Below are 26,040 nucleotides of genomic sequence, written 5' to 3'. Positions count from 1 at the left end.
CAAGAGTGTGAGCAGAGGCCATGCCGTCACTCTGCGCAGGGTGCTGCATTGTGAGTGAGCCTTTTCTGCCTTCTCTCCTTGTCTGCTAGGGGCTAACTTACTTGCTAGGGGCACAGGGCACAGTGCCTAGGGCCCACAATCTCTTTAGAGTCTCATGGAAATGCTTTCATTTCCTGAAATCAGAAGAAAAAAGTAAATTTCTGGGTTGAAAGAAAATGTATTAATACACAATGATCTATTGATGTTTATAGCCACACAGTCATGAGATGGAATGTTTGACGCTTTGCGTGGAGGAATGGACGTTATAAGAAGCTCAAGCCCATGGCAGTCACAGTGCGGCCCCATCCCTGGGCACAGGTCCTCCCAGGCCCAAGCAGGGTAGTGGGTAGAGAGCCCTGCAGGTAGAAATGCCATTCAAGAGATTTCTCCTCACATTGATAAACTTCTTCAATTACTATAGCATTTTTCATTTCATTTTCCTAGAAACAATGAAGGAACAGATGGTTAAAAACAACTTGCCTATACTCAGAGGAATATAAACTATTCTACCATGAAGACACATTCATGCATATGTTCATTGTAGCACTATTCGCAATAGCAAAGACGTAGAATCAACCGAAACGCCCATCAGTGACAGATTGGATAAAGAAGGTGTGGTCCATATACACCGTGGAATACTATGCAGCCATAAAAAGGAATGAGATCAAGTCTTTTGTGAGAACATGGATGGAACTTGTGGGCATTATCATTAGCAAACTAAGGCAGAAACAGGAAATCAAATACTGTGTGTTCTCACTTCTAAGCAGGAGCTAAATGATGTGAACTCATGAACACAAAGAAGGGAATGACAGACACTGGGGCTTATTGGAGGGTGGAGGATGAGAACAGGGAGAGGATCAGCAAACATAACTAATGGATACTAGGTATAGTATCTGGGTGACCAAATAATCTGTACAACAAACCCCTGTGATATGAGTTCACCTATATAACTAACCTGCACATGTACTCCAAACCTAAAACAAAAGTTAAAATAATAAATTAAGATTAAAAAGCAAATACCTTATTTTGAATTTCGTTGCTCTCCCATGGATATAGGAATGAATTATCAGCAGGTAGGATACTATAGCAACACTGTTTTTATTTTTTTACCTCAAGAAAATACTAAAATATTACTTAATTCTTACCATGTATAAGAGATGACATCTTAAATAAAACATTTCAAATATAAAAGAAAAGCAACTTCCCTATTTAGATTCTGATTTCAGACTGAGGGAGAAACTAGTATTGATATCTGTGGTAAAGAATCATGTAACCAGAGGCACTGATCAAAATCCTACATGATTTCAGATGTTTGCTAACAATGGCCAGGAGTTGGTGACCATTTTTATCTGATGCTGTGAAAACACAGAATGCTCATGGTGTATCAGTGGGAAGCTCTTGAGCTTTGGATTATATGAACTGGGTTTGAATCCCAGTGCTGCCACTCACTAATGATAGGACCTTAACATATGGAAGCCTCGGTTTCCTGTCCTTAAACTGAAAATAAAAGGATCATCTTCAAAGGGCTACTTTGGAGATAAAATGAGACAATGAAGGTGAATTTCCTGGTGCATGATCAGTGCTTATTGATATATTATCCAATATTTTTCTTTTACTATGGCCCCCAAAGACACAGCTGGTGGTTTCTCTTGTGTACGTACCTGGGATGAACTTGGTATTTGACCTTCAGGGCTTCATGCCACATCTTTAAAGTTACCATGTGAATGATATATTGAACAGCAGTTACTCCTATTTCTTTATGTGTAAACTTGATTCATTTCAATGTACAGCTTTTCTGGCCTATGTAAGAGTAGAGTCTTCTGTCCTCCAGAGAGAAATTCAGAAGATCAATGTTGACAGGTGACAGATAATAGATAGATAGATATAGATAGATGATAGATAGATGATAGATAGATAATGATAGATAATTGCTGGGTCAATCAGTAGATAAATACATAATAGATGGATATATATAGAATAATAGATCATAGATGATCAATCAATAGATCAATTAATTGATAGATACACAATAGATACGTAGAGATAGATAGATGATAGATGATGACAGGTATAATACATAAGTGTAAATGTTTATTGAGATATCTATTAGATGCACGGATATTATCCAAAACTACTGCTTGATGGCATGAAAACAATGACTTTTCCTTAAAAGGTAATCTCTAAGATTAAACCCTGATGACAATTGTATTCTGTCCTCTTGCTTTGTATGTGAATAAGACCCTCTTGTAAGCTTTCCCTAGCAGAGAAGGGAAGGTGCGGCTGCCGAGGGCTTGTAGCTCTTCACCCACCCCCAGACATCTCTGAGTCTCTCCAGGTGGGGCCTGAATTAGCTAGGAAGAGGAGAGGAGGGGCCTGGAAGGCTGACCAGAGTTGCAGGCAGCCTTATGCTTAGGGAAGATGTAGGCACATAATAAATCTGTACCTGTGACTATACAGAACGTGATCTCTGCAACCTGTTTTAGTTGCAGATGACAGATTCACTACTGTAAGCTGAAATGGTTCCTGAAGGTTTAAAGGTACATGTAAGCAACAAATTGTACATTTCCTTTATTAAATATATACTTTATGTCTTCAAGAGTGTGTGGGAGTGCGCACATGCACACACACACATACACACACTTTTTTGTTTTTATGAAATTATCTGAGATGAAATGAAAACATTCCTAAATAGGAAACTGTGAGGCACAGATGTTGCAGGGACCCTGATGGCCTCACCTCCTGCTGCTCCAACCTTGGATATATGAATGATTCTTCTCCTTCCTTGAGTGTGGGCACAGTCTGTGACTTGAGCTGACAACTGAACACAAGTGTGAGAGCACCAGATGCCACGGAAGTGTCTGATCCATTGCATCCTGAGTTTCTCAAGATGTAGATTATCCTGAGGGAGCCTGACTCAATCTGGGGAAAGCCCTTCAAAGAGGGTCTGGCCTCCATGAGGTGAGGGCCCCCCATGGCTTTGGAGAAGCCAGCGAGGGCACGCCCTGCCCAGAGAGGGACACGGCCACGTGGCGGGGAAATGCCAGGGGCACCAAGGAGCTGGGAGTCTCAGTCTGACCACTGTGAGGACCTGAGTTCTGCTGACAGCCTGAAGAGGCCCCGGACACTCAGATGAGATCACAGCCCAGCCAAAACCTGGTCACGTCCTTGTGAGACCCTGAGAGAAGACCCAGCCAAGCTGTGTCCAGGCTCCTGACCCATGGATACCGTGAGATAAGAAATGGTGCTGTTTTAGGCCCCTACATGTAGGGTAATTTGTTACAGAGCAATAGAAAACTAATGCACACAACACTGCCTATTATTTGAAAACACTTTATAAAATTATCTACAAGTCAACTGTGGGAAAAACAAACACTGCTTATTGGATATTTTCCCAACATTTTTCTCAGCTAAATTAACAGCTATGTAAGAACAAAATTTTGCCGTAAGCTTGTATTTACAAATGATATATAGATACTGCAATTTACAAACTACACAGATACTGCGATGTCAGGAGTAGATAATAGAGCAGCATAATGTTTGCCATAATCTCAATCTTCATTGAAATGATGTAAAAATCTGTTAGTGTGGATTTATGTGCAGGCTGAATATTTCCTTATTTTTATAACCCTATTCTATGCTTTCCCCTGGTTCTTAGCATGGTTGTGAATAATTTTTAAAACTACTCATTGGATGAAAAGATGCTTTGACTCAATTTCCTAAAATATAATACACCATGAAAACCAAGAAGGCAGTGAATGCTATTCTTTGAATACTGTAATCTGTTTTACTTTAAAACAGCAATGCTTACACATCACAACCAAGAACGTCTGGGAAATCTGTGAGTGTCTTTATTATTGATAACATTAGATTGTAGAAAATGTGCATTTGAGGACTGCCCCTCAGCTTGTATAGGATTTCCAAAATCTAGTTGTTAAAAAGAAGTAATCAATGAGGACATGGACCCATTGTGATGCACTTTTACATCTTATTCATAGCCAGGGAGGTGAAGGCATTGAAAGAATCTATATGAGATACACAGAGTGTCTACCGATGTATTTGGGTAGAGACAGGTGGGAGAGGATGCCGAAGGAAAATGACATCAGCTTCTTCAAGGTATCAGTCAATCCTATACAGAAAGCATTATCTCTCTGGGTCAACACATGATCTCAGGGACTCCAAATGATGGATTCTGACGTACCCTGCTCTTCACCTTCAGGTTTGTTTCTAGTAATTGATTGCATTCAGCGGCTGTATACACTTCATGCTTGCAATATTTTCTCCTTGTTTTGAAGCACCAAAGTGACAATGCGTAGTGCTTCTGTATCAGTCTTGAGAATATATTCCTGCCCAAAGCCACTCTCTCATTTATAATAGTATGTTTAATGTTGATGTCATTTTTATTCTCCAAAGGCACTCTCTCATTTATAATAGTATATTTAATGTTGATGTCATTTTTATTCTACCAATGTGTTAATAAAACCAGCATGACAGCTACATAAACCCACATCTCCGTGCTTTAATTTTCGCATCCACAGGCTATGTTGTAATGTGTTCAGAATTAGTCGTCAATACCAAATCACTCACCTTCACCATTTACTTATCGTGGCAAAAACATAAATAAGGAGCTACCATGCTAGAGGCTGCAAATGGATGGGTCATTTTATAGAATGGACACCATTCTTTTTTATTTCACATTGAATTTGTAGAGGAAGTAGAGTGGGACTTCCTAGGTCTCTCTCTAATGTTGTTTAAACTGAGTATGACCAGGCAGTCTGCAGATGCACAGTGCAGGTGGCAGCACAGTCTGCTGGGGAGCTGCAATGTCTCACCATCGATGATCCCATTGTATCTGTAGCACGTCTAAGAGGGTCAGCTCCTAGTCCAACAAGCCTTCTCCAAAACACAACTCTTGTAATAATGCTCCCCTGAAAAAAAGTGACTTAATTCTAGGAGATGGTACTGTCTCTTAAACATTTCTGATACAGCTCACGGCAGAGTGAGAAGCATAGCTACGACTCATGAAACCAAGAGGAGCCCAGGACCCTGGAGGTGTCTGCAGTCAATGCTGGTTGGACATTCGACACCATTATGTTTCTCTCTCCCTCCCTCTCATGCCACTTGTTAGGGGTATTGGTGAACCAGCCTCTAATGGTTCCTTCTGCCCATACCCTCTGCTCTGTGTTCGGAATTCACAGTTCCAACCTCTCAGTCACTTTGATGACTGTGCAATGAAGAGCAGAGTGGCAGGATCAATTTCCCCTCCATGACACACAGCCACTGGTGTGTGTCCCAATGACACAAATGGTCTCATGTTTCGTATAAGAAAAAAGGTTCGGCCAGGTGTGGTGGCTCATGCCTGTAATCCCATCACTTTGGGGGCCCAAGGTGGGTGGATCACCTGAGGTCGGGAGTTCAAGACCAGCCTGACCAACATGGAGGAATCCCATCTCTACGAAAAATACAAAATTAGCCAGGCGTGGTAGCTCACACCTGTAAATCCCAGTTATTCAGCAGGGTGAGGCAGGAGAATCGCTTGAACCCAGGAGGTGGAGGTGCAGTGAGTGGAGATTGCGCCATTGCACTCCAGCCTGGGTGACAGAGCGAGACTCCGACTCAATAAAATAATAATAATAAATAAAGGTTAATGGTAACAATGGTTTCTGGGTACGAAATGTGACCTAATAGTGGAGCAGACATGGGGCTGGATATTCTATATGATGCCACTAATTCTCACAACAAACAAATCTGCATAGTCCTTTAATATTATTTGCATTTTGCCACGGTGGAGACTGGGCTCAGAGGGGTGAATTCATGGATTGAAGTTCAAAGAGCAAAAGGTAGAAACCTGATCCAAGGCTTCTCTGTTCCCTAAAGTCTGACCTTCCTACCCAGCCCTTGCAGGTTTTTATTTTGGACTAATTTGCATGCACAGCACTGTGAGTAATCCTTAAGCATAGAAAACATTTCTCCTATAGCACTGTGTTCAGGTTAATGTTCAAAGTGCTTTGAGTAACTGAAGTTAGAAAAAACTCCCTATTCCTCTTGAACCACGGAACCATGGGCAGTTTCTCCAAACCTCTGTTCCCTCATACCTAAAGTAGTAGAAAAACAGTAACCGTGGGATTTTCATCAGTATTAAGTTAGATCGCAGCAAGGTCTTTGCGTGCGAGTTACAGTACATGCTAATCAGTCCCTTTGTGACCTGGGGTATTATGAGTGTTTCCAAGGCCCCTGAACCATGAGAACTGTCTCTACTTCCCATCACAAATCGTAGGAGTTCCTACGCCAAGAGACATGTGTCACCTTCTATAGCCTTTTTCACGACCCCTGTTAAACAGAGTCTGAAAAAAACATACTTAAATTCATATAGCACTTGGATGTTTTCAAAAGCCATTTCATATATGTTTTTTACATAAGTGAGGAAAGTAAACTATTATTGTCCCTGCTTCACAGATAAAATCAAGACTGGGAAAATTGAGCAGAGTAAGAACTAGAGGAAAGATGCTTTACCCCGGTCTCCCAGTCTGATTTTGTCTCACTTTGCCACAGAGCAAGGGGCACACTGAGAGCACGTCCTTCATCACAGAGCCCTGTGCCCGCATCCAGACAGAGGACCCAGAGACTATGTTCCCGCTGTGGGCGAGAGCCCTGCCAACATAACTTCCTGTTTTCAGAACAGATTCAGAGTCCCGTTTCCAGCTGCATGCATCACTGGCCCTGCGCTGTGTGTGGGCTTCCAGGACAGGCACAGCTCCTGTCTAATTCATAGAGCACCTGGCACTGACCTTAATCTGTAGCATGTCTAAGAGGGTCAGCTCCTAGGCCAACAAGCCTTCTCCGAAACACAGCTCTTGTGATAATGCTCCCCCCAAGAAAGTGAGTTAATTCTAGGAGACTGACCGTATGGCAGGTTGCTATATGAATTCGACAGAAGTTGTGCCTGAGGGGGTGTCCTGAAGACTGTAGCTTTCCAGAGAGGCCGGGAGCTGGGGTTGGCCAGGCCTTGCTGCCCCCCTGCCTCCAGAGCACGGCTGACTAACCCCCTGGAACCCTGGGCATGATAACAGGAAGATTGAAAAGGGTTCAGTACATGACTCTGCCACAAACTAACATGACAGACTCTCTCTATCCCCATCTTCCATCCCCTTACTTATCTCAAAGTCTAGAACCTTTCACAAGCGGAAAAGATTTTTTATAAGCATATTAAATTGGATGAAATGAATTGCTTTAATCATTCCTCAATTTTTAATTAAACATTTTTATATCTATTCAGCCAATATTTATGAAGCATCCCTTAGAAGCAAGCCAGGGGTAGTCACTGTCCTGCGTAATTACACCCACGCCTGACCCTCACCCACAAGGTTTATTCTACAACCAAAATTTAAGCTTGGGTTTATTTTGATGGCCCTAAAGATCTCTTTGCGGTCGGCAGTCCTGCCTAAACAATGAGATAGGTGTAAAGAATGACAGGATGTTCTCGGTAAGTGATGGCCGCTCTTTCATCAATGCTGTGTCTAGTGCTGATGTTCAGGGAATGCATATCCACAAAACCAGCGCCTGGACAGAGCAGCCCATGGCCTCAAGCTCAACCATCTCAAAATGATTCAAAGAAAGACCAGTCCTGCGTCTGCTGAGATCAAGTGCTCCCTAGGAGTTTGGGCACTGATCACACATTCACCTGGAATCAGTCTAGTGGACCAAGGGAAAGTCAGCCCAGAGGGATCTGATTATTTTTTTGTGTCATTAAACCAAAGTATCCCTTTGAGTGGCTTTGCTACAGACCCAGACCCTAAGTGCTTATGATGTTCCTTCTGCCTCTGTTCAAACTTCTGCCAATACCCTCTGGCCAGGAAATCACCGGCAGTTTGTGGAAGGGAAGCTCGAGTAGGATTTCCCCGATGAGCCTCTTCATCACGTCTGCACTGTAGACACCTCTCCAGCTTCCTGCTTTGGCAGCTGCTTTTGTTTCCCAAGCGACATCATTTATGAAACTTAATGCCAAGCAGGCCTTGTGGGATTGGAATTGTGTCCAAAAATAAATGCAAATACAAAAGGAGCCCCTTGAGGAGTCTGTCATCCATCTGAGGTGCTAAAACCAGCCACAAGACACAACATATTGGATGTCCGAGTCCAGTTATTGAACCACATGTGTATGCCTGTCTTATCTCTATGTCCAGGTCACCTAGGCGTCCACGCCTCTGTGCCCAGGGAGTGGCTTAGCCATGTGTGGGTGCTGGGCGTTTCTTGACAAGTTTAGTCAGTGTCCATGGAACAGAAACTAGCGAGTGAAAGAGGGCGGTAGACCGTGACCAAGTACATCAGTAAAATAATGGGAACTGTGTAAATCAAAACACAGCTAAGTATAATAAAGGGAAACACGGAGAATTCAGGATAGTGATAAGGGGACCAATTTAGGATTCCCCAAAATGAAAATTTACAGGGATGAGAAATCTGGTTGTGGGGCAGGATAAAGAGAAGGAATTGTGAATGTCCCTATTTCCATGTCTCTAAATTAAACAGCGTTGCAAAGTGTCTGGGCTCAGAGGCAGGGCCTCTCCCGGGAGACCAGCTATGCAGCTGATTCATTTTCAGGGCTGGCCAGTGCACTCCTGCAGGGTGCATCCTGAGGACTGTAACTTTCCAGAGAAAGGGCTTTATTTTTTCTTTTTAAAATAATTGGTACAAAATTGCCATATGGAATTGTGGCAGCTGTATCTCGCAGATCCAATTGTTCATCTCCAGCCTTTCAATGTTTGTTTGGAATGTCTTTTATACCCATCTGTAATTCCTTATCCATTTTCACGAGTCCTTCACTTCAAGCCTCTGTTTGGAGAACATTTTAAAGATGTGCCTGACTATAGGTCCTCTTCTCTATCAAAAAAGTGAGATTTTTAAGAGCCAAGGGTAGGGGGGTTGCCTTAGGAAAGCTAACCAGCTGTCATTCGAAAGCATCCCCTGGGTGATTTTGTAGGCTCAGACATCTGGTTCCATCGGTGTACCCCAAATAGATTTATCTCCTCAGAGGGCCCACAGGACTTTAATTTAACATCAGAATGCCAGTTCTGTAATTTGAAATAATTGATGAAGCTGGTCCATGTACCAGAAACCCTGTATCAACATCAATAAATCACCTTCAGAAGGCTACTCTGATAACCAACGCTTCTGTTACTTAAGGTGAAACTCTTCTTGCCTGAGACAGTTCTGTGGACCCTTGGTGTCCCCAGGGAATACAAACTGAATGACAATGATCCAGTCTAAGCGTCTTATGCCACAGATCACACATCTGTGTAACGTGCAAAGAAGTACAAGCAAGTGGACACTCATTGTCCCCGATTTCACAGAGCTATGGGTTATGACTCCATTTGACATCATTATACACCAGAAGCATATTATCTGGTATGAAAATAGACAAATCTGTAATGAAAAGCAGTGTTTTGTAATGAAGGTACACTTTTAAAGTTTTATTTTGGTCTGACTTACTATGCAGAAAACAGTAGTTGCTTCACAAATGCCTATTCACTAACGTATTTATTCCAGTTTGGCCCAAAGATATTCTGGCTTTTCTTCCCTGCCAATTCCTTTGCATGTGTCAATATCGGTCAATATATTTGATGCCTGCCAAAGCAGGATCACCTAAAATCATTGAAAATAAGTTCATCCACAATTCCGGTATTCAGTTAGAAGGCCTGGATTTGGGTTGCAATTACACTACTCCCTGTGTGCACCAAATCACTAAAAGATTTGAAGACTCGGTTTTTGTTTTTGTTTTTTCTTTTTTTTAATTTATTTTTATTTATTATTATTATTATACTTTAAGTTCTAGGGTACATGTGCATAACGTGCAGGTTTGTTACATATGCATACTTGTGCCATGTTGCTGTGCTGTACCCGTCAACTCGTCAGCACCCATCAACTCGTCATTTACATCAGGTATAACTCCCAATGCCATCCCTCCCCCCCTCCCCTCCCCATGATAGGCCCCGGTGTGTGATGTTCCCCTTCCCGAAGACTCAGTTTTTAATTCATAAAGAAGAGTAAAAGGAGCTATTTCCCAAGACCTGGAATTACCAGGATTGTAAAGTTGAAAGGTACCTAAGTGTATGCTTTTGTAAATTTTAAGGGATAAACAAATATTGTTTGTACCCATTTCTAAAAATGTTAGGGTTTTTTAAATTAAGCTATATATTTTACTCTCTGTTGACATTTTCTAATCTACTCATGTATATGCATTAATTGTGGATCTGAAACATTTAAATACTAATGTTTCCTTAAGTAATGCAATTAACTAGCAAGAGGCAATTACAAAAGTCTTTTGAAAATAGTTGAAAGTGTCTTTACACAGTCTTAAGTGTTAATGACTCGCATAAAATATTTTGTATAACCAGTCATCATTTCTGACACATCTTTTTGGGATATTTGATTCAGGTATTTGATCACCTTGGGGAGCTAGGGATTTCTTAGGCTTAATTACTTATATTTAAACCTAACAATTTAATGTGAGGTGAATACTATTTTGATTATATAGCTATCAGCACCACCAATTTTCTATTACAAATATATTTTCCCATCAGACAGTATGTTCCAACTCGAAGATAATCTTGCAAAGCAGATCTGAGGAGTGTCTGGGTTTTGTAGGTGGAACCAAAAAGGTGAAACAGGGAGAACAAGAAAATTACTCCTGTCAAATTGATTATAATAAGAGCCAAGTTCCAGTCCTCTCCAATATTTCTTTCTCCTATTTATAGAACATTTGTGCTACTATGTAATCAGAAATGTCCACAGAATTGAAAGGTGCCCTTAAACGGATGGATCGATTCAAGATTTTACAAAGCTATTCAGTGAAGTGGGAGTGATAGCAAAACATCCTAAAGTGATGCTGGATGCCTGTGAACAATAGAGTCACAGCACCCACATGGGGTCCAGGCAGGGCTGAGCCTTGCCCACTGACACAGGCCTTGGGTGAGGGAAGGTGGACATAATCATGGAACAAGCCGACCACCTCTAGTTTCCATCCAGTCACACAGCTCTGGAGCACATGGACCTTCCTAAGTGCCACCTGGACAACAAAAGAGGCTTCAGAGTTATGGAAACAGTTCAGTCTCCCTACATCGATTCCAAGCCCCTGAGACTCCAGTATGTGTACATCTTTTCCTGGATACTTTGTGCATCACCGTGAGAAAATGAGACCAAGTGTTTATAAACGAGACATCATTCCTACTGGACATAGTTGGAGGAACATGGGAAACAGTTACTAGGGTTGGAAACGTAACGAGAAATAAAATACAAGCTGAGCACAATGTGTTTTCTGTGAAGCAGCCACGGGAAGGGAAATGGTGAGCTTAGTAAGATCCCAACTTGCAGCAGTGTTGAGGGTGAGGTCACAGGAGAGAGGGAGGAACCCAGGCCAACGTTTTCTGCTCTTTGCCCCGGGAGCCACAGCAGGGGCAGGATTTGTAAAAGGCAACGAAAACGTGTTCAGTGGCAAGAGAGCTGGAAGAACAACGTAGGTGTGCACGGAACTTCCCCGTAATTAGACAAAATTTAATTTACCCACAGGCTTTTCAAACAGTTTTTCTTCTCAAGTATCTGTGTTCCTCTAAGACTAGTGTAGGGGCAAGGAAGTGGGGATGAAGACATCCAAGTAAGAAAACAAAATACATTGAACATCTCAACAGGGACGAGAAGTGGAAAAAGCAATCACAATAGCATTCATTCCATCTGCAAGCGAAATGGCTTTACAAGAGCTCTTTGAGACATTTCTGAGAGCGAAATCCTGGAAAGTAAAATTCCAGTAAAAATTATAATTACAGGTTGACCTTGTAACATCAATTATCAGTTTATCATGCATAAATGTCAATTCACAGGCTTTCTATTGACTCAGTCTTTTCAACAGTATTAGCACAAAAGTCAAAAACTGGTTTTCTCATGATTTTAGCCACACGTATTCTATTTTTTTGCCCAAAGTCTTACAATTCTTCACCTGTGATTTTTCCTCCTCAGAGGAATTTGAGGTGATTAATCTTCCTCTTAGCTTTGGGTCTATGGGATGATTATTATCTTTTCTAGGCCCTTTTTTGCCCATCTGTCAAATAAAGGTGTCTGTCACTAACATGTTTTTACGCTCAAATCCCCAAACTTTTAAATTTCTAAAGTCATGGTGTTCAGTATCATATGGTTTTTAAATGTATCTGATGAGTGAAGGATTTGACAATTCCATACACTTTAAACATGTTAATTAATTAGTTAATTTTAATTACTTATCCACACCAAATAGCTTTTTCTTTTCCTTCAGAACTAAAAATGCTATAAATGGCAGTTATCATATTGCAAATTCCTGCTTTTGGAACACAGCATCTCTTTTATTTCCCTGTTCTTTTGGCTTCTTTGTTTACGTCTTTAAAAACATATTCCACATTGATTTGTTCATACAAACGAGGGCGAGCACCGAAAACTGGGAGCTGCAGGTTCAATCCTGGCTCCACCAACTCTTAAAACTGTTATCTAACTATCGCAAGAACAGAAAACCAAACACTGCACGTTCTCACTCATAGGTGGGAACTGAACAATGAGATCACTTGGACATGGGAAGGGGAACATCACACACTGGGTCCTATTGTGGGAAGGGGGTAGGGGGGAGGGATAGCATTAGGAGATATACCTAATGTAAATGACGAGTTAATGGGTGCAGCACACCAACATGGCAGATGTATACATATGTAACAAACCTGCACGTTGTGCACATGTACCCTAGAACTTAAAGTATAATAAAGAAAAAAAAAAGTCCTGGTTATCTTCGGCAAGTATTGAAAGTATTCTTCTTAGTTCTCTCATCTCAAAAATTAGTCGTGAAAAGAAAATAATTTACTACATACAGTTGTTATGTGTGTGTGCTTATACATATATATATGATTAAATGTATAAAAATATATATATGCGTGTGTCATTCAAAGTCTATTACCTCCAGTTACCTCAAACATTTCTTCTAAATCCTTCATATATAAGCACATGAATTTTTATCATTGTGTACTATATACACTATACCACAATCAATATATTTAAGCCCATCAGATCTAAAATGTTTTATGTTTCCTTTTCAGGTCCAACTATTTTGTTATTAAAATTAATATTTCCAAGTAGATAAATTTCAAGCAACTACTAGTAATGTGTCTAAGTATACAAACCAGTCAACAGAGTACAGAATTAAACTGCAATCCAAAAGACAGTAGGCAGCCAGAACAAAATCAATATTTAAAACTTAACATAAGTCAGGTATCAGATGTGTCCTGACAAAATGAAAAAGAATGTGATTAAGTCGTATGTTACTTACTGGTATAGGTGAGTTGAAAACCTTGGTCGGTGTCAGATCCATTGGTGTTGAACTCCAGCCACAGGTGATTGGACGTGCTGTTTAGGATCAGCCTCAGTAGTTCATTTTTAGTGAAGGTGCCCAGTGGACGTGAGGAACTGTCTTTTCCATCGTAGACCTGACGAAAATCACAGCATGAGTCTCTCTATGCTTTCATTGGATTCTTATGTTAGCAATATTAATAAGACATCCAAATCTTCAAAGACGCTGTTTTATACGATACTTACAAAAGGCGTATAGTGTATAGAAAGATAAATGAAGGACTTAGTGCTAAATCATATTCGTTCTTTAAGTTTTATCTTTACCATTAACATTAGAGGCAAAAGATCCCATTCTTGTTCAGATCATTTCATATTCATTACTTTAAGAGCTCTTTCTGTGTTTACTTAAAATTAAATAAATATTTCTTTACGTTTCCAGGTTTCACTACCTATCTGTTTATTCCTTTTCTCATAGTTCAGTTATAAAAGTGGGAAAGATTTATAATATTTTAGTCTTGAATATCTCCTCCGAACTCTCAACTGAGTCAAAGACCATACCCTTCCCTTCTGTTCCCTTCTGTCTGGATGCATTAAAGGACAACACAGTGTGCCGGAATCTTGTCACATTCTGTGGTCTGCAAGCCTGAGGTGGCTTTCATCTTAATTTGTAATAACAGAAGTATCTCATCATGTAATAGTAACACAGAAGTGTGATGTTGCTTAAAGTGCTCTGTATGTGACATTATCTTCCCAAGGGGTTGTAAAACAAGAGTAGATACAATAAGTATGTGGAATATAAAGAAGACATGGCTTAGGTTTTGACCAGTTGGGAGAGGGAAAGTTCAGTCATGGTTCCCAACTTTTGGGGAGACAGGTCACACGGTGGGGAGCAGTGGGTTGGTGTCACCGCTATATTCTGAATGAGGATCGGGTAAAAGTGTTTCAGCCATGCACTTTCTGCCAATGCCCTGAGGCTCAGGTAACAGAAACAGCACTGACTTTCTGGTAGGACAAATACCTAATGCATGTGGGGCTTAAAACCTAGATGACAGGTTGATAGGTGCAGTCAATCACCGTGGCACTTGTATACCTATATAACAAACCTGCAATTTCTGCACAGGTTAATTCCCAGAGCTTAAAATAAAATAAAAAAGTCAATGCAGCCGTCCTCGCATCCCAATAACAATAGAGCACTAGGTGGGCACAGCTAATCTGCCTGCCTCCCTCACTAGCAGGGGACCATAAAAATAAACATTTATTACCTTATATTGGAAAATGCTCAGTTCATCTTAATAGAAAAATGGAACCCTAACTAAATAAAATTAAACAGAGTCCTAGTAGGCTCTTTCAATGTGTTTATTTTCCCCACTTATTTCCTCTTTATATGGATTAATTCTTCTTTCATTGTCTTTCAATTAATATATAAACCCAGGGATGTACACAGACACACATACTCAGAAAAGGAGAAAATACATTTAGAAAAGATAATTTTGTGGGTAGTTATTTCATTACAACTAAATATGGACATGCTAGTGGGGTAGAATCAGATACCCTTTAATCTCCTTACTAAAAGACTATTGTCCCAGGTCATTGTTTAAAAACCATTATTTGGTTTATTCCATGTTTTTATTAGATGAGCCAGGGTCTGACATCCAGAGACTAAAAGGTTTTAAGTCCAGAGGAGTCTGGGTCAAAGAGAAAATGTGCAGGTCTCCCCAGGAAGGCCTTGGGCTACCCCGTATACTGTGGAATTGTCTGTAATTCACAGAAATCCATGAAGACGGGGAAACACGAAAGAACTCAACACTCCGTGAAGCCGCTGCTCGGTCCTGACACACTGTGAGCTCATCCGCTCTCCTGAATCTTGGCTTCCTCATAAGGACTTGACCAAGTGCACTGTGGATCCCTGACAGATTGTACCTCGCTCCCAGTGGTTTCATGGTTAGAACCACTAAACATAAACAGCTCAAAGGCTTAATCGTAAGATTCTTCAGAACAGGAGTTCTTCCTTCTTTATCCACGTCATCAGCAATTAGCACTGGGTCCAACCACCGACACCCCAGAGAACGAGTATGTCACTGATTAACATGGAGCTTTCCCCTGTCAGTTCTCTAAAGTTAAAATCTGGGTTCAGGTTTTGCATTGATCACAAATAAAAACCCAGATAGAAGTGGAAGTCAGAAGATTTGATTTCTGATCCCAATGGAATGAGGAACAGGCTACACCTGTTCTGTACAACATTTCCTAGTTATATTTTTTCACCTATAAGTAGCTAGATTCAAAGGGTTCTTTTCAGTTATTAGAGAAAGCCTTCTGGATTCACCTGTTTAATACAAGGCTGTAAGTATTTGCACTACAGACCACCCTCCTCAGAGTTTGGCATTTAATCAATGCCATATACTTTAAGGGATGTTGCTGGGTTAGCAGATGATCACAGATCAGAAAACGTCACACAGAATGTTAGCATGACAATACTGAAAGTTCTGGGGAAATCTTTCCCCGTTTAACAGAAACTATACCCTGCAGATTTATTTCCAAAATTAATTGTGCTTCCCATTCTATATTCCTTTCATGACATGTTTCTGAGAGCTCGATATCTCTTATATGATTTTTCCACATGAAGCAAGAAAACATCATATTTATTTATGTGTGCAGGGGTTGCGTGAATATAAAATTTTAGTCTTTATTATTACATCGCAGTATGTGCGAGGGATCAATGTGAACAGCATTAGGCTCAAAAATTAAGATAATTTTACTAGAAATGTTTTTAACAGAGATCTTTATTAGCATATTTAACAAAATATATGCCTGCAAAACATGTAGGCATTTTATACGATTGACAGCTTCTCTGTAATTAAATGTGAGAAGCAAGTTTTTTTAAAAAAACTTTTTGTTATAATCAACAACTTTAAATGGCATGCAATCACAAATGAACGTAATTTCCTTCCTTCCATTCCAATAATATTTATCCTTGTATATTTTATGTAGTATCTCTAATCACTCACCTGCACTAAAGTATAGTTAAGAGTTATTTAAAAGTTTGCCTTAAAGGCTTACTGACTTCTAAATTTGAGGTTATTAAAAAATTCAGAAAATGCCTACTTGTGATGTAACTATTTTTTTTTTTTAGATTAGTAAGAATGTGCTAGTTTCCGGCCTAAAAACCACTTCTTAATTACAGTCCCTCATACTGCCAGCGTGAGCTTTCAAAAGACTATTAAAATGAAAGAACAACTAGAATAAAACCACTCTGCTAAATGATGACATTGAAATACAGTCAAACGTGGCCTTAGGAGGAAGGAAGGCCCTTTCATCTCCTGACCTGTGCACATAACTTCTAATGAGGTCAAGTGGAGCCCAGCGGGGGCTCCAGTCCAGCCATTCTGTAAAGGGAGGACAAACAGGGTTTTCCCTTTTAGTTGGCTTTCTGCATATTCTCTTCTAATGCTCATAGTTCAAAGTGAGTTGACAGTACTGAATCTAAAATGCATCATTATGTGCATCTAGGTAGATGTAAATTAATTGAAAAACCCCTGGAATTTTAAAAAGGGAATAAAAAGAGCCACGTGTTCCTTTCTTGCCCGAGACCAGCTTCTGTTCAACGAAATTGCTCACCTCACTGAAATAAGCAGGTGATTGGATGGGTGATTTCTAGCAGGGCTGTCCAATCTTTCGGCTTCCCTGAACCATGTTGAAAGAACTGTCTTGGGGCACACATAAAATACACTAACACTAACGATAGCTGATGAGCTTTACGAAAATCACAAACACAAACAGTCTCATAGTGTTTTAAATATGTTTACAAATTTGTGTTGGGCCACAGGCAAAGCTGTGTTGGGCCACATGTGGCCTGTGGGCCGCGGGTTGGACGAGATTGTATCACAGCATTAGGTCTTGTTGCTTAAATCTTTTCCCTTTCAGTGCCCCGAGGCTAGGCTGCCCATTCTCCAGACCCTAGATCATAGAAGGTTTCCAGTTTATTGAAATACGTACAGGAGAGGTGAAAATTATATCAGAATCTTAGGAGTTAAGGGGCATTTCTGGTTGGAGCTGGGATTTTATAAATCAAGGCAGGACTTGGGTACCCCTGCAATCAATATTGAGATTCTGTCTTGTCCTGGCTTGGGGTCTCCTCATCAGCCCTGTCTGTGATCTGATCACCGTGGCTGGATTTGCCTCTATTATCACTTCAGAACCTTTCCAGCTTTCCACACTATGGCCACATTTAAAAATCAAGATTAACTACAGAAAGGGTTGGTTTGAGGACCCTGCAAGTTTTAATAGTTACAATTATGTGCCAGACACAATGCTAGGAACATCCACTTATGTTATTAGATTAAATCCTCAAGACAGTCCAAAAATGTAGGTATAGCTGTGTTTTCTTACACATAAGGACGCTGAAGATCAAAAGTGTTAAATAACTTACACGAGGTGCTGGACTAATAAATGTTAGATCTAGGTTTATCTACAAGGTTATTTCAAAGTCCACATATACTGTTCTAAGCGAAGTGATATGACACTTCCTCAAAATTATTTGTAAATAAATATAAATAAATCATACATAAAAGATACATCAATATGTGCATATATCTATATGTAGAAAAACAGACAATATATTTTTTGAGAAGAAAAGTTGGAGTCATCCTGTTGGAGAAGATTCTTTTTACCTTGAGAGTATCTCCTTCAAACAGCTGGAAGCTTCGTGCTCGGAGGTGGATACCCTTGCCGGCTTCTGTTTCTATTTTATAGATACACTCATGGTTATTATCATAATTGGATGGAAAATTTGGAGACAGTAATGTTCCTTCATTTCCTTTGACACTTGCTCCACATTCAGCTAAAATAAATAGGACATCAGAGAAAGAGGATTCAAAAGTGGAATTACTGTTTTTAACAGATTAAAACCTTTAAAATCATGATAGCTTCCTCTTCTATCAATGTATGTCTGTTAATAATATATTATTTTAAAATAGATCAGTGATTTTTTAAAATTGTTTTACCAACTGGACACAAAAAGATACCCCGCTTAGCTCATTTTCAAAAGTGTCTTATTTATTTTAACAGAATGACCTCTGACTATGTGGAAGCAGCATGGTCTCACACAGAGAGTTCTAGAATAAAACAGAGGTGCTCCGGCACCATGGCTGAGGAGCTGTGTCACCAGGTTGTCACAGCACCTCTCCCACTAGCCTCGTTCCTGTCTCATGAAATGTCTCCACCAATTCCCATGCACCCATTCTACCGTTGTTTCTCTGCAGTTTTTCTTCACTGGTATCTTATGGCACCAACTGGGACGCATTCAAAGGGGAATCTAACGACAGACCAAACCACTGAGTTATCTTGTCGCAGTCTTCAGGATGTCACAGCCCTGAAGGCCTTAGCATTATGTCTTAGGATGGAAGAACATTCAACGGCAGTAAATATCTGCTTCTCCCCCTTTCCCAATGAAGGAAGAGGATAGTTGACTTCTCGATCTAAATTTATACCAAACAAAATTCCTCTTATCAAGGTCAAAGTGAAAATACATACAACTGTCTACTTTCTGTCAACCTGCGGAAAGTCACTTAACTTTTCAGCACCTGTTTCACTGTGAAAGTGAACAGTTTAGGTCAAGAATGCTTCCGAATTTGTGTTGGGCCACAGGCAAGCCTGCGTCGGGGCGTATGTGGCCTATGGGCCGCGGGTTGGACAAGATTGTATCACAGCATTAACTCTTGTTGCTCCAAAATTCTAAGTCCAATACAATCACACACACACACATACACACACACACACAAAATAATAAAGTGGCTACATATGCGGGTGCACACATACACAGAGGTTTGTATGTGCCAAGAGAGCTCCACAGGAGTCTGCACCAACAATTTTACAGACTATACGATGTGCCCAGCACTCTGATGTAAATATCCCACAGAATGCCTATTCGTTTGAAGAATAATTGTTAGGTTGGAAACCGAGCATCAGTTAAATGCCAGGTATGTACTGAGAGTGGGAAGGAAGGATGCACAGTGTTCATTTTCCAGTGGGTTGCTCAAGGTATTGCAGAATTTTGCAGATGATTTCTGCATGCCCATTGCCACGATGCTGATTCTCTCACACCCTCACTCCCTCTTTGACCATGAACACAATCAGCTACGTCACTGACCATGGGCATCCTAATCCACTTGCCAGCAGGAAGTTGCTAGAGATCCATGATTGCCCCCCAGTGATTTGTGCACACTGAATCTCAGAATGCTTCCATGTGGAAGGGTGTAGGGAGAAAGTCAGAGAGGAAAATGCTTGACAACTTGGGTTCACTTCTCCCTCATCCTCCTTAAACAAAGATAGAAAGGCAGACTTTGGATATGGTTCTCAGGGTGCAAGTGTTGAGGGAGAAGTGCAGGCAATTGGTGACTCAAAGATGCCATTGGGAATTTAAAATCATTTTAAGAAATTACAGTAATATAATTATACAATCATAGTTATATATTGTATAACTATAATAACTTAAAAACCATCTTAAAAGACATATATATATATACACCCATGAGTAGGTGTGTATTTATAAATACATATAAATATATTTATATCTATAAAATATCTATATTATATATAATATATATCTACAAAATAGATATAAATATATAAATATGGAGAGAAAAGCAACTGATGTGTTTCTCATGCTCCATACTTGGGCATCCCTACTCCAGCCCACACCTTGCTGTGTTTGAACAGTGATCCTTCTCTGTTAGCAATTTGATGATTCGCAGACAGTGTAAGGTTGAAGAAAAATGGCTTTACAGGCTGGGGGCAGTGGCGCATGCCTGTAATCCCAGCACTTTGTGAGGCTGAAGGGGGTGGATCACGAGGTCAAGAGATTGAGACCATCCTGGCCAACATGGTGAAACCATGTCTGTACTAATATACAAAAATTAGCTGGGCGTGGTGGCGCACGCTTGTAGTCCCAGCTACTTGGGAGGCTGAGGCAGGATAATTGTTTGAACCTGAGAGGTGGAGGTTGCAGTGAGCTGAGATCCGCCACTGCCCTCATGGAGACATAGCAAGACTCCATCTCCAAAAAAAAAAAAAAAAAAGAGAGAGAAAGAAAAATGACTTTATAGTTTAAACTCAACAGTAAGCTATTTAGATAGTAAGCTCCTTGGAAAAGTTAATAATTTGTGGATATTGAATATCTTTGTTGGATATTCTTTTATTTTTTTTTTCCTTCCTGAAGAAAGTGTCTTTCACATAAAAGCCAAAATAAATGAAAATAAAGTTTAAAGAAGCCAAGCTGTGTGTCCTCCCTCGGCTGCCCCATGGAGAGAAGAGTTGGGGTTTCCAGCTATAAAAGGTGCTGTCCTTAAAGGGAATAAAATAAGAACATAATTCTAACGACCAGAGAATGAAACCTAGTCACAAATATTAGGGAATATTTAAAATTGAATTTAACAAAAATCGACAAAGGCAACCATTCCAAATTTAGGTCTTTTGTTAGGTTTACAAGTTTAAAAACAATTCATGCAATTGAAGATATACTGGCATAGTGGCAAATAAATAAATCATTTTCAGGTGGGGAAGGAATGCTGGGACATGGGCACAGTCTCAGGTACAAGACAAATAGGATGTTTTTATGGCTTTATCAACATGACCGAAGTGAAGCATCACAGGAAGGAACTACGGGAGATGGGACTGCAAACACAGCCTGAACCAGGTTGTAGGGAATGCCTGCGCTTCCTTGAACCATGGCAGGAGTTCCCTGAAAGAGTCTGGAGCATGGACGTGCCCTGATAAAAGGATGTTTGGAAAAGAGGAATGCCCTAAAACAGTTGAATTTTAAAGACTCTAAACAAAAACACAGAAGGTATAGATGTTGTGAAGATTGACTTGTAACACAAATTCTAGAATTTCAATAGAAGAGGAATATCTTTGAAGGTTCAAAGAAGTAATCGTAGGAAAAATGAGTTGTAGTAATACCATGCCTGATGGGGTATAGGAATTTATCTAATTTTTTTTTTTTGGTCTATATGTCACTTACATAATGCATGCTCTTATTACTATTACATCATTGGCTGGGCGTGGTGGCTCACATCTGTAATTCCAGCACTTTGGGAGGGCAAGGCGGGCAGATTACCTGAGGTCAGGAGTTCAAGACAAGCCTGGCCAACATGGTGAAACCCTATCTCTATTAAAAATACAAAAATTAGCCTTGCATGGTGGTGCATGCCTGTTGTCCCAGCTAATTGGGAGGCTGAGGCAGGAGACTTGCTTGAACCCAGGAGGCCGAAGTTGCAGTGAGCCGAGATCACGCCACCGCACTCTACCCTGGGCAACAAGAAAGAAGCTCTGTCTCAAAACAAAACAAAACAAACAAACAAACAAAACCATGGGAGTATATACCAAAACTCAACCCATGTTACACATGAGAAAACTGAGGCACAATAACACTAATTAACAGGCTCAAGATCACACAGCTGTGAGAGGCAGACTATTCTCTGAACCCCAGGCAATCTGCTATCAGAAGGTGCAATAATTGTGCTATGTTTGTTAATACACAATGTTGGTAATCATTCCTATTGGCAGATATTAAATAATCCGTGAGGGTTACTTGCTTATGACTTTAATAACCTTGTGAGTCCAACAGGATAGGAAAGTGATGCTGCTGAGGGAAGCAGCTTTCTGAATGGTATAAGTTACTATTTTACAAAATGTTCTTTGAAGAAACATTGGTATACTTTTGGAGGCTTGTCTTCTGACTTAATTCTGTTTTCAAATTAAATTAGAAGAATTCTTGCCAAAGCTTGTTATCTCCTTTCCTATCTGCTCTCCAACACTACCCCTGCTGACCAAGATACCACCAGATAGCTCACATATCACAAAATGTTTCCTTTTCCTTGTTTCCACAGCTGTGCGGGTGGGCTCCCAGTATACAAAAATGGATACAACGTGATATTCAAATCAAAGAATGGATGTGTCAAAGAAACTGAGAGAGGTGCTCCAGACCCTGGAGCAGTATGGCGGAGGACATAATGTAATAAGACACTGATACTAAGTAAAGAGCAAGTGCTCAGAAAATCGCAACAGTTAAGTGACCAAAATTTCAAAAATTATTTGAGCTTGATTTCAATCATTCATTGAAAATCACCATTAGAACAATTAAATGCTTCATTTTAAAGAAGTTTTTTTCAATAGTCTATTTAATATTAATTTAAGATGAATGAATACAATGTTTCTTAATACAAATCACTTGCTGTTTTATAAAAAAGCTACTGAAATGGTAATTATAATTGAATTGTCACTTAGATTTTTGCAATTGAACGAAACTAATTAAAATTAAATTAACACAGGAGAAAGGAGTTAATTGATTTTTCAGTCAATTCTTCTGTACAAAGGCAGCTACCTGCGAAATTTGCTGTCTCAGTCTGCTTGGCCTGCTGTAGCAAAGTACCACAGAGAGAGTGGCCTCAACAACAGACAGACGTGGAGGCTAGGAAGTCCCAAATTCATAACATTAACCAAAGTGTCTGTATAAATTAATACATATTCAATATTAGGGAAAGTTATTTTATTGGGGACATTAAATAACTATTTATTTGATTATTTAAAAAACTAAGTAAAATATATAACCTCTCAATCTGCCTATTCAATACAGTTAAATTGGATTCAAATTCTACAGCTGAAGCAACTTGTCCACCTAAATAATGTTGAGCCTACACAATACCTCACATTTAACAGAGATGTTTCTTGACATAATGACTGAAAGTAAAGGTGTATGGCTCTGGTTATTAAAATGTAGACATTGTTGTGGGGCTTTTGAGGGCATTATGAAATTGGGAAAACCATTAATAGGCAGGCCTCTATGTTTTAGAAGCTTTATTTTAAAAGTACAGAAATAGAAAACAGCTCAACTAAGGAACAGAAACAGAAAATCTACCTTTCTCCTTTAAACCAAGTTCATTGTGTTCTACACAATAAGTAAATCTTGCCCATAATAGAAGTCTATATAAATCAAAATGTGCAAGTCCATATTTACTCACAAAGAATATCTAAGAATTTCACAAAATGGTACTATTTTTAGCCCATGCATTATCCTAAAACCTTTATTTTTACAATTTAGCGTCATTATTGGATTAGCTTTTAAGAAGCAATAGAAACTAACATTTTAGCTTAGAATGTTGTTCCAAATTTTTAAACCCAAAATTAGAGAACTACATAGAATTATATATAGTTTAGTGATATATATGAGACATATCATATATATCACATATCACATGTGATGTATATCACATATCACATATGTCTCATATATATCATATATGATATGCATCTTATATATCACATGATATGCATCTTATATATCACATGATATGTATCATATATATTATATATATCACTAAACTCTATATATTGGTATTTTTAATGAGATATATTTTTTAATATATCTCCCTCTATAGAGAGAGAGTTTAGTGTTAAACTAGATCTAAATTAAATTAAAATACAGGCAAGATATTTTGTTTTACTATGCCTGTCGGAAATAACTTATAATCCATTCAAAAATTGAGGATAAGGGTGTTGTTGATTTTTTTCTTTTTTTTATTTCGCCCAGTGACTTTCTACTTTGTCAAGCAAATAGATTAATACAGTTAATCAATAAGAGGCTATATCTCACTTTCATTCATTTTTTAAAAAATTCTCTTACTAGATATGCATTTAAGGTTTATGCTGACATATATATACAGCCCTTTAACACCTTGTCTGAGAAAATTTTTTGTTCAACTAATTCTGAAACGATGTCATAGATGCAATATTAGGTTACAGAATTATAGTGAACATTTATCTCCATCATATGTGCTCTCTAACTTTGCTCCTGCTCTTTTGACCAAAATACTACAAAAAGTCACAAAACATCACAAAATATTCAGTTTTTGTTATTATTCAAAAGCTGTGCAGATGGAATTCTAAATGTCCTAAGCTAATCACGACTGCCCTGGCCACAATGACTGCTCAGGAATAGGCATGGGACTCAATGTGGGCCAGTGAGAGGAAACCCAGGACTTGTACATAAGCGATCTTGACATAGCTGTTTCCACAGAGCTGCAGGATGTGGGGCTACTGCACTGTATGTGATGATATGAGATCAGGAAGCCACCTAGTGCTTTACCCAGTTTGGCAAAACTGAGAGATGCTGAGACTTCAGGTTCTTGTTGATGAAGTTGAACCCTTGATCAAACCTCACCTGAAGCTGTCCCTATGTATGGACTTTATATCACCTTACCAATAAACTTTCATTTTGACTTAAGCCAATGTGGGCAACTTTTTCTCTAACTTGCAAGCGAAAAAGAAGATCCTAAACAATACATGTATAATACACGTGCCAACACGTGCCAGAAGAGACGGTTTGAGCATTGAGGTTGAATACCCAAGGTATATATGATATTATTTCTATCATCCTAAATACATCATCAGGTTGAAAAAAAAACCTAAAATGAATAAACACAAATAATAAAAAACTTTCCACCTCTTTCACTGAAAAGTGACTTGATAGAAAAATAGTTCTCAGCTCAGACGCTCACTAGAAATTCCATTTAAGGTCAGACATTTATTAGGGAGGTTAAAATGGCATGCTTCTAACTCAGTCGACATTCCTTAGGCATCACCTGCAACCTTTGGTATGGATTTGCCTCTTTCCTTGCCACAGGCAAATCATTTTTATTTCTATAATTTTAGAGAAAGGAACATGAAGTATGGATGAATCAAATTTTTGAGATGAAAAGAGAAGCTTCTGAGGAAAGCAATTTTCCTCTTTTGGATACACAGAGCTTAGGGATGAGGCAGCCCACTGTAAAGCAGCCGTCAGTCCGAGGAGGGAGACAGAGAGATGAAGACAACTTGAGGCCGGGTGCGGTGGCTCACGCCTGTAATCCCAGCACTTTGGGAGGCCAAGGCAGGCTGATCACAAGATCAGGAGTTCGAGACCAGCCTGGCCAACATGGTGACACCCCGTCTCTATTAAAATTACAAAAATTATCTGGACGCGGTGGCGCGCGCCTGTAGTCCCACCAACTCGGGAGGATGAGGCAGGAGAATCACTTGAACTTGGGAGGCAGAGGTTGCAGTGAGCCAAGATCGCGTCACTGCACTCCAGCGTGGGTGACAAGAACAAAACTCTGTCTCAAAAAAAAAAAAAAAAAAAAGTAATGGCAAAAACTGCAATTACTTTGCACCAATCTTATAGAAAGAGCCCTGTTGCTCTGTGGGCCTGAGAGGGCTCCATCTGTCTGCACAAGGATGCTGGGTGAGTGCTGGGTGCACTCTGGAGAGCCAGTGAATGAGGGACTCTGAGCCAGGACAGAGTGGAGGGAGAGTGATTGCTCTGATTAGTAGGGGAAGCACTGACCAGGCTCTGTTACATTGGGCGAATCGATGGGGTTTTCACTTTGGAGAGAGCATTCTGCGAGCTGCGGCCCCTGGGGGTGGTGGGGTCTGGGGAGCTGGGGGAACCATCAGGGGGATGAGGGGATATGGAGGGAGTTGGAGCTAGGAGGGTGGGCAGGAGGAGCCTGACCTGAGAGCTCTGCAGTGGTCAGAAACCTTCAGAACTAGGAGCTAAGCAGGTATGGGGAATGAGAGAGAAATGAAGACAGCACCCAAATGCACCAGAGGGGTTGGAAGAAAAAT

The 26,040-nt window shown here is 39.9% G+C and overlaps 1 protein-coding gene across 2 annotated transcripts in view; it reads right to left on the bottom strand.

Moving 5' to 3' along the window:
* The window catches only part of LOC139355625 (CUB and Sushi multiple domains 1), a 2,038,620-nt gene that overhangs the window by 376,523 nt on the left and 1,636,057 nt on the right, over positions 1–26,040 (bottom strand). For both annotated transcript variants that reach the window (XM_071067488.1, XM_071067489.1), the window contains exons 22-23: positions 18,054–18,223; positions 13,367–13,523 (exon numbers count right to left, since the gene is read on the bottom strand). In XM_071067488.1, coding sequence (XP_070923589.1) covers positions 13,367–13,523; positions 18,054–18,223 — 327 coding nt within the window. The remainder of the gene's footprint in view (positions 1–13,366; positions 13,524–18,053; positions 18,224–26,040) is intronic.

Source organism: Macaca nemestrina, chromosome 8, assembly GCF_043159975.1.
Source record: "Macaca nemestrina isolate mMacNem1 chromosome 8, mMacNem.hap1, whole genome shotgun sequence".
In the NCBI taxonomy this organism is placed as follows: domain Eukaryota; kingdom Metazoa; phylum Chordata; class Mammalia; order Primates; family Cercopithecidae; genus Macaca; species Macaca nemestrina.
Note: the sequence above shows the minus strand (reverse complement) of the source record. Positions and strands in the feature narration are given on the sequence as shown.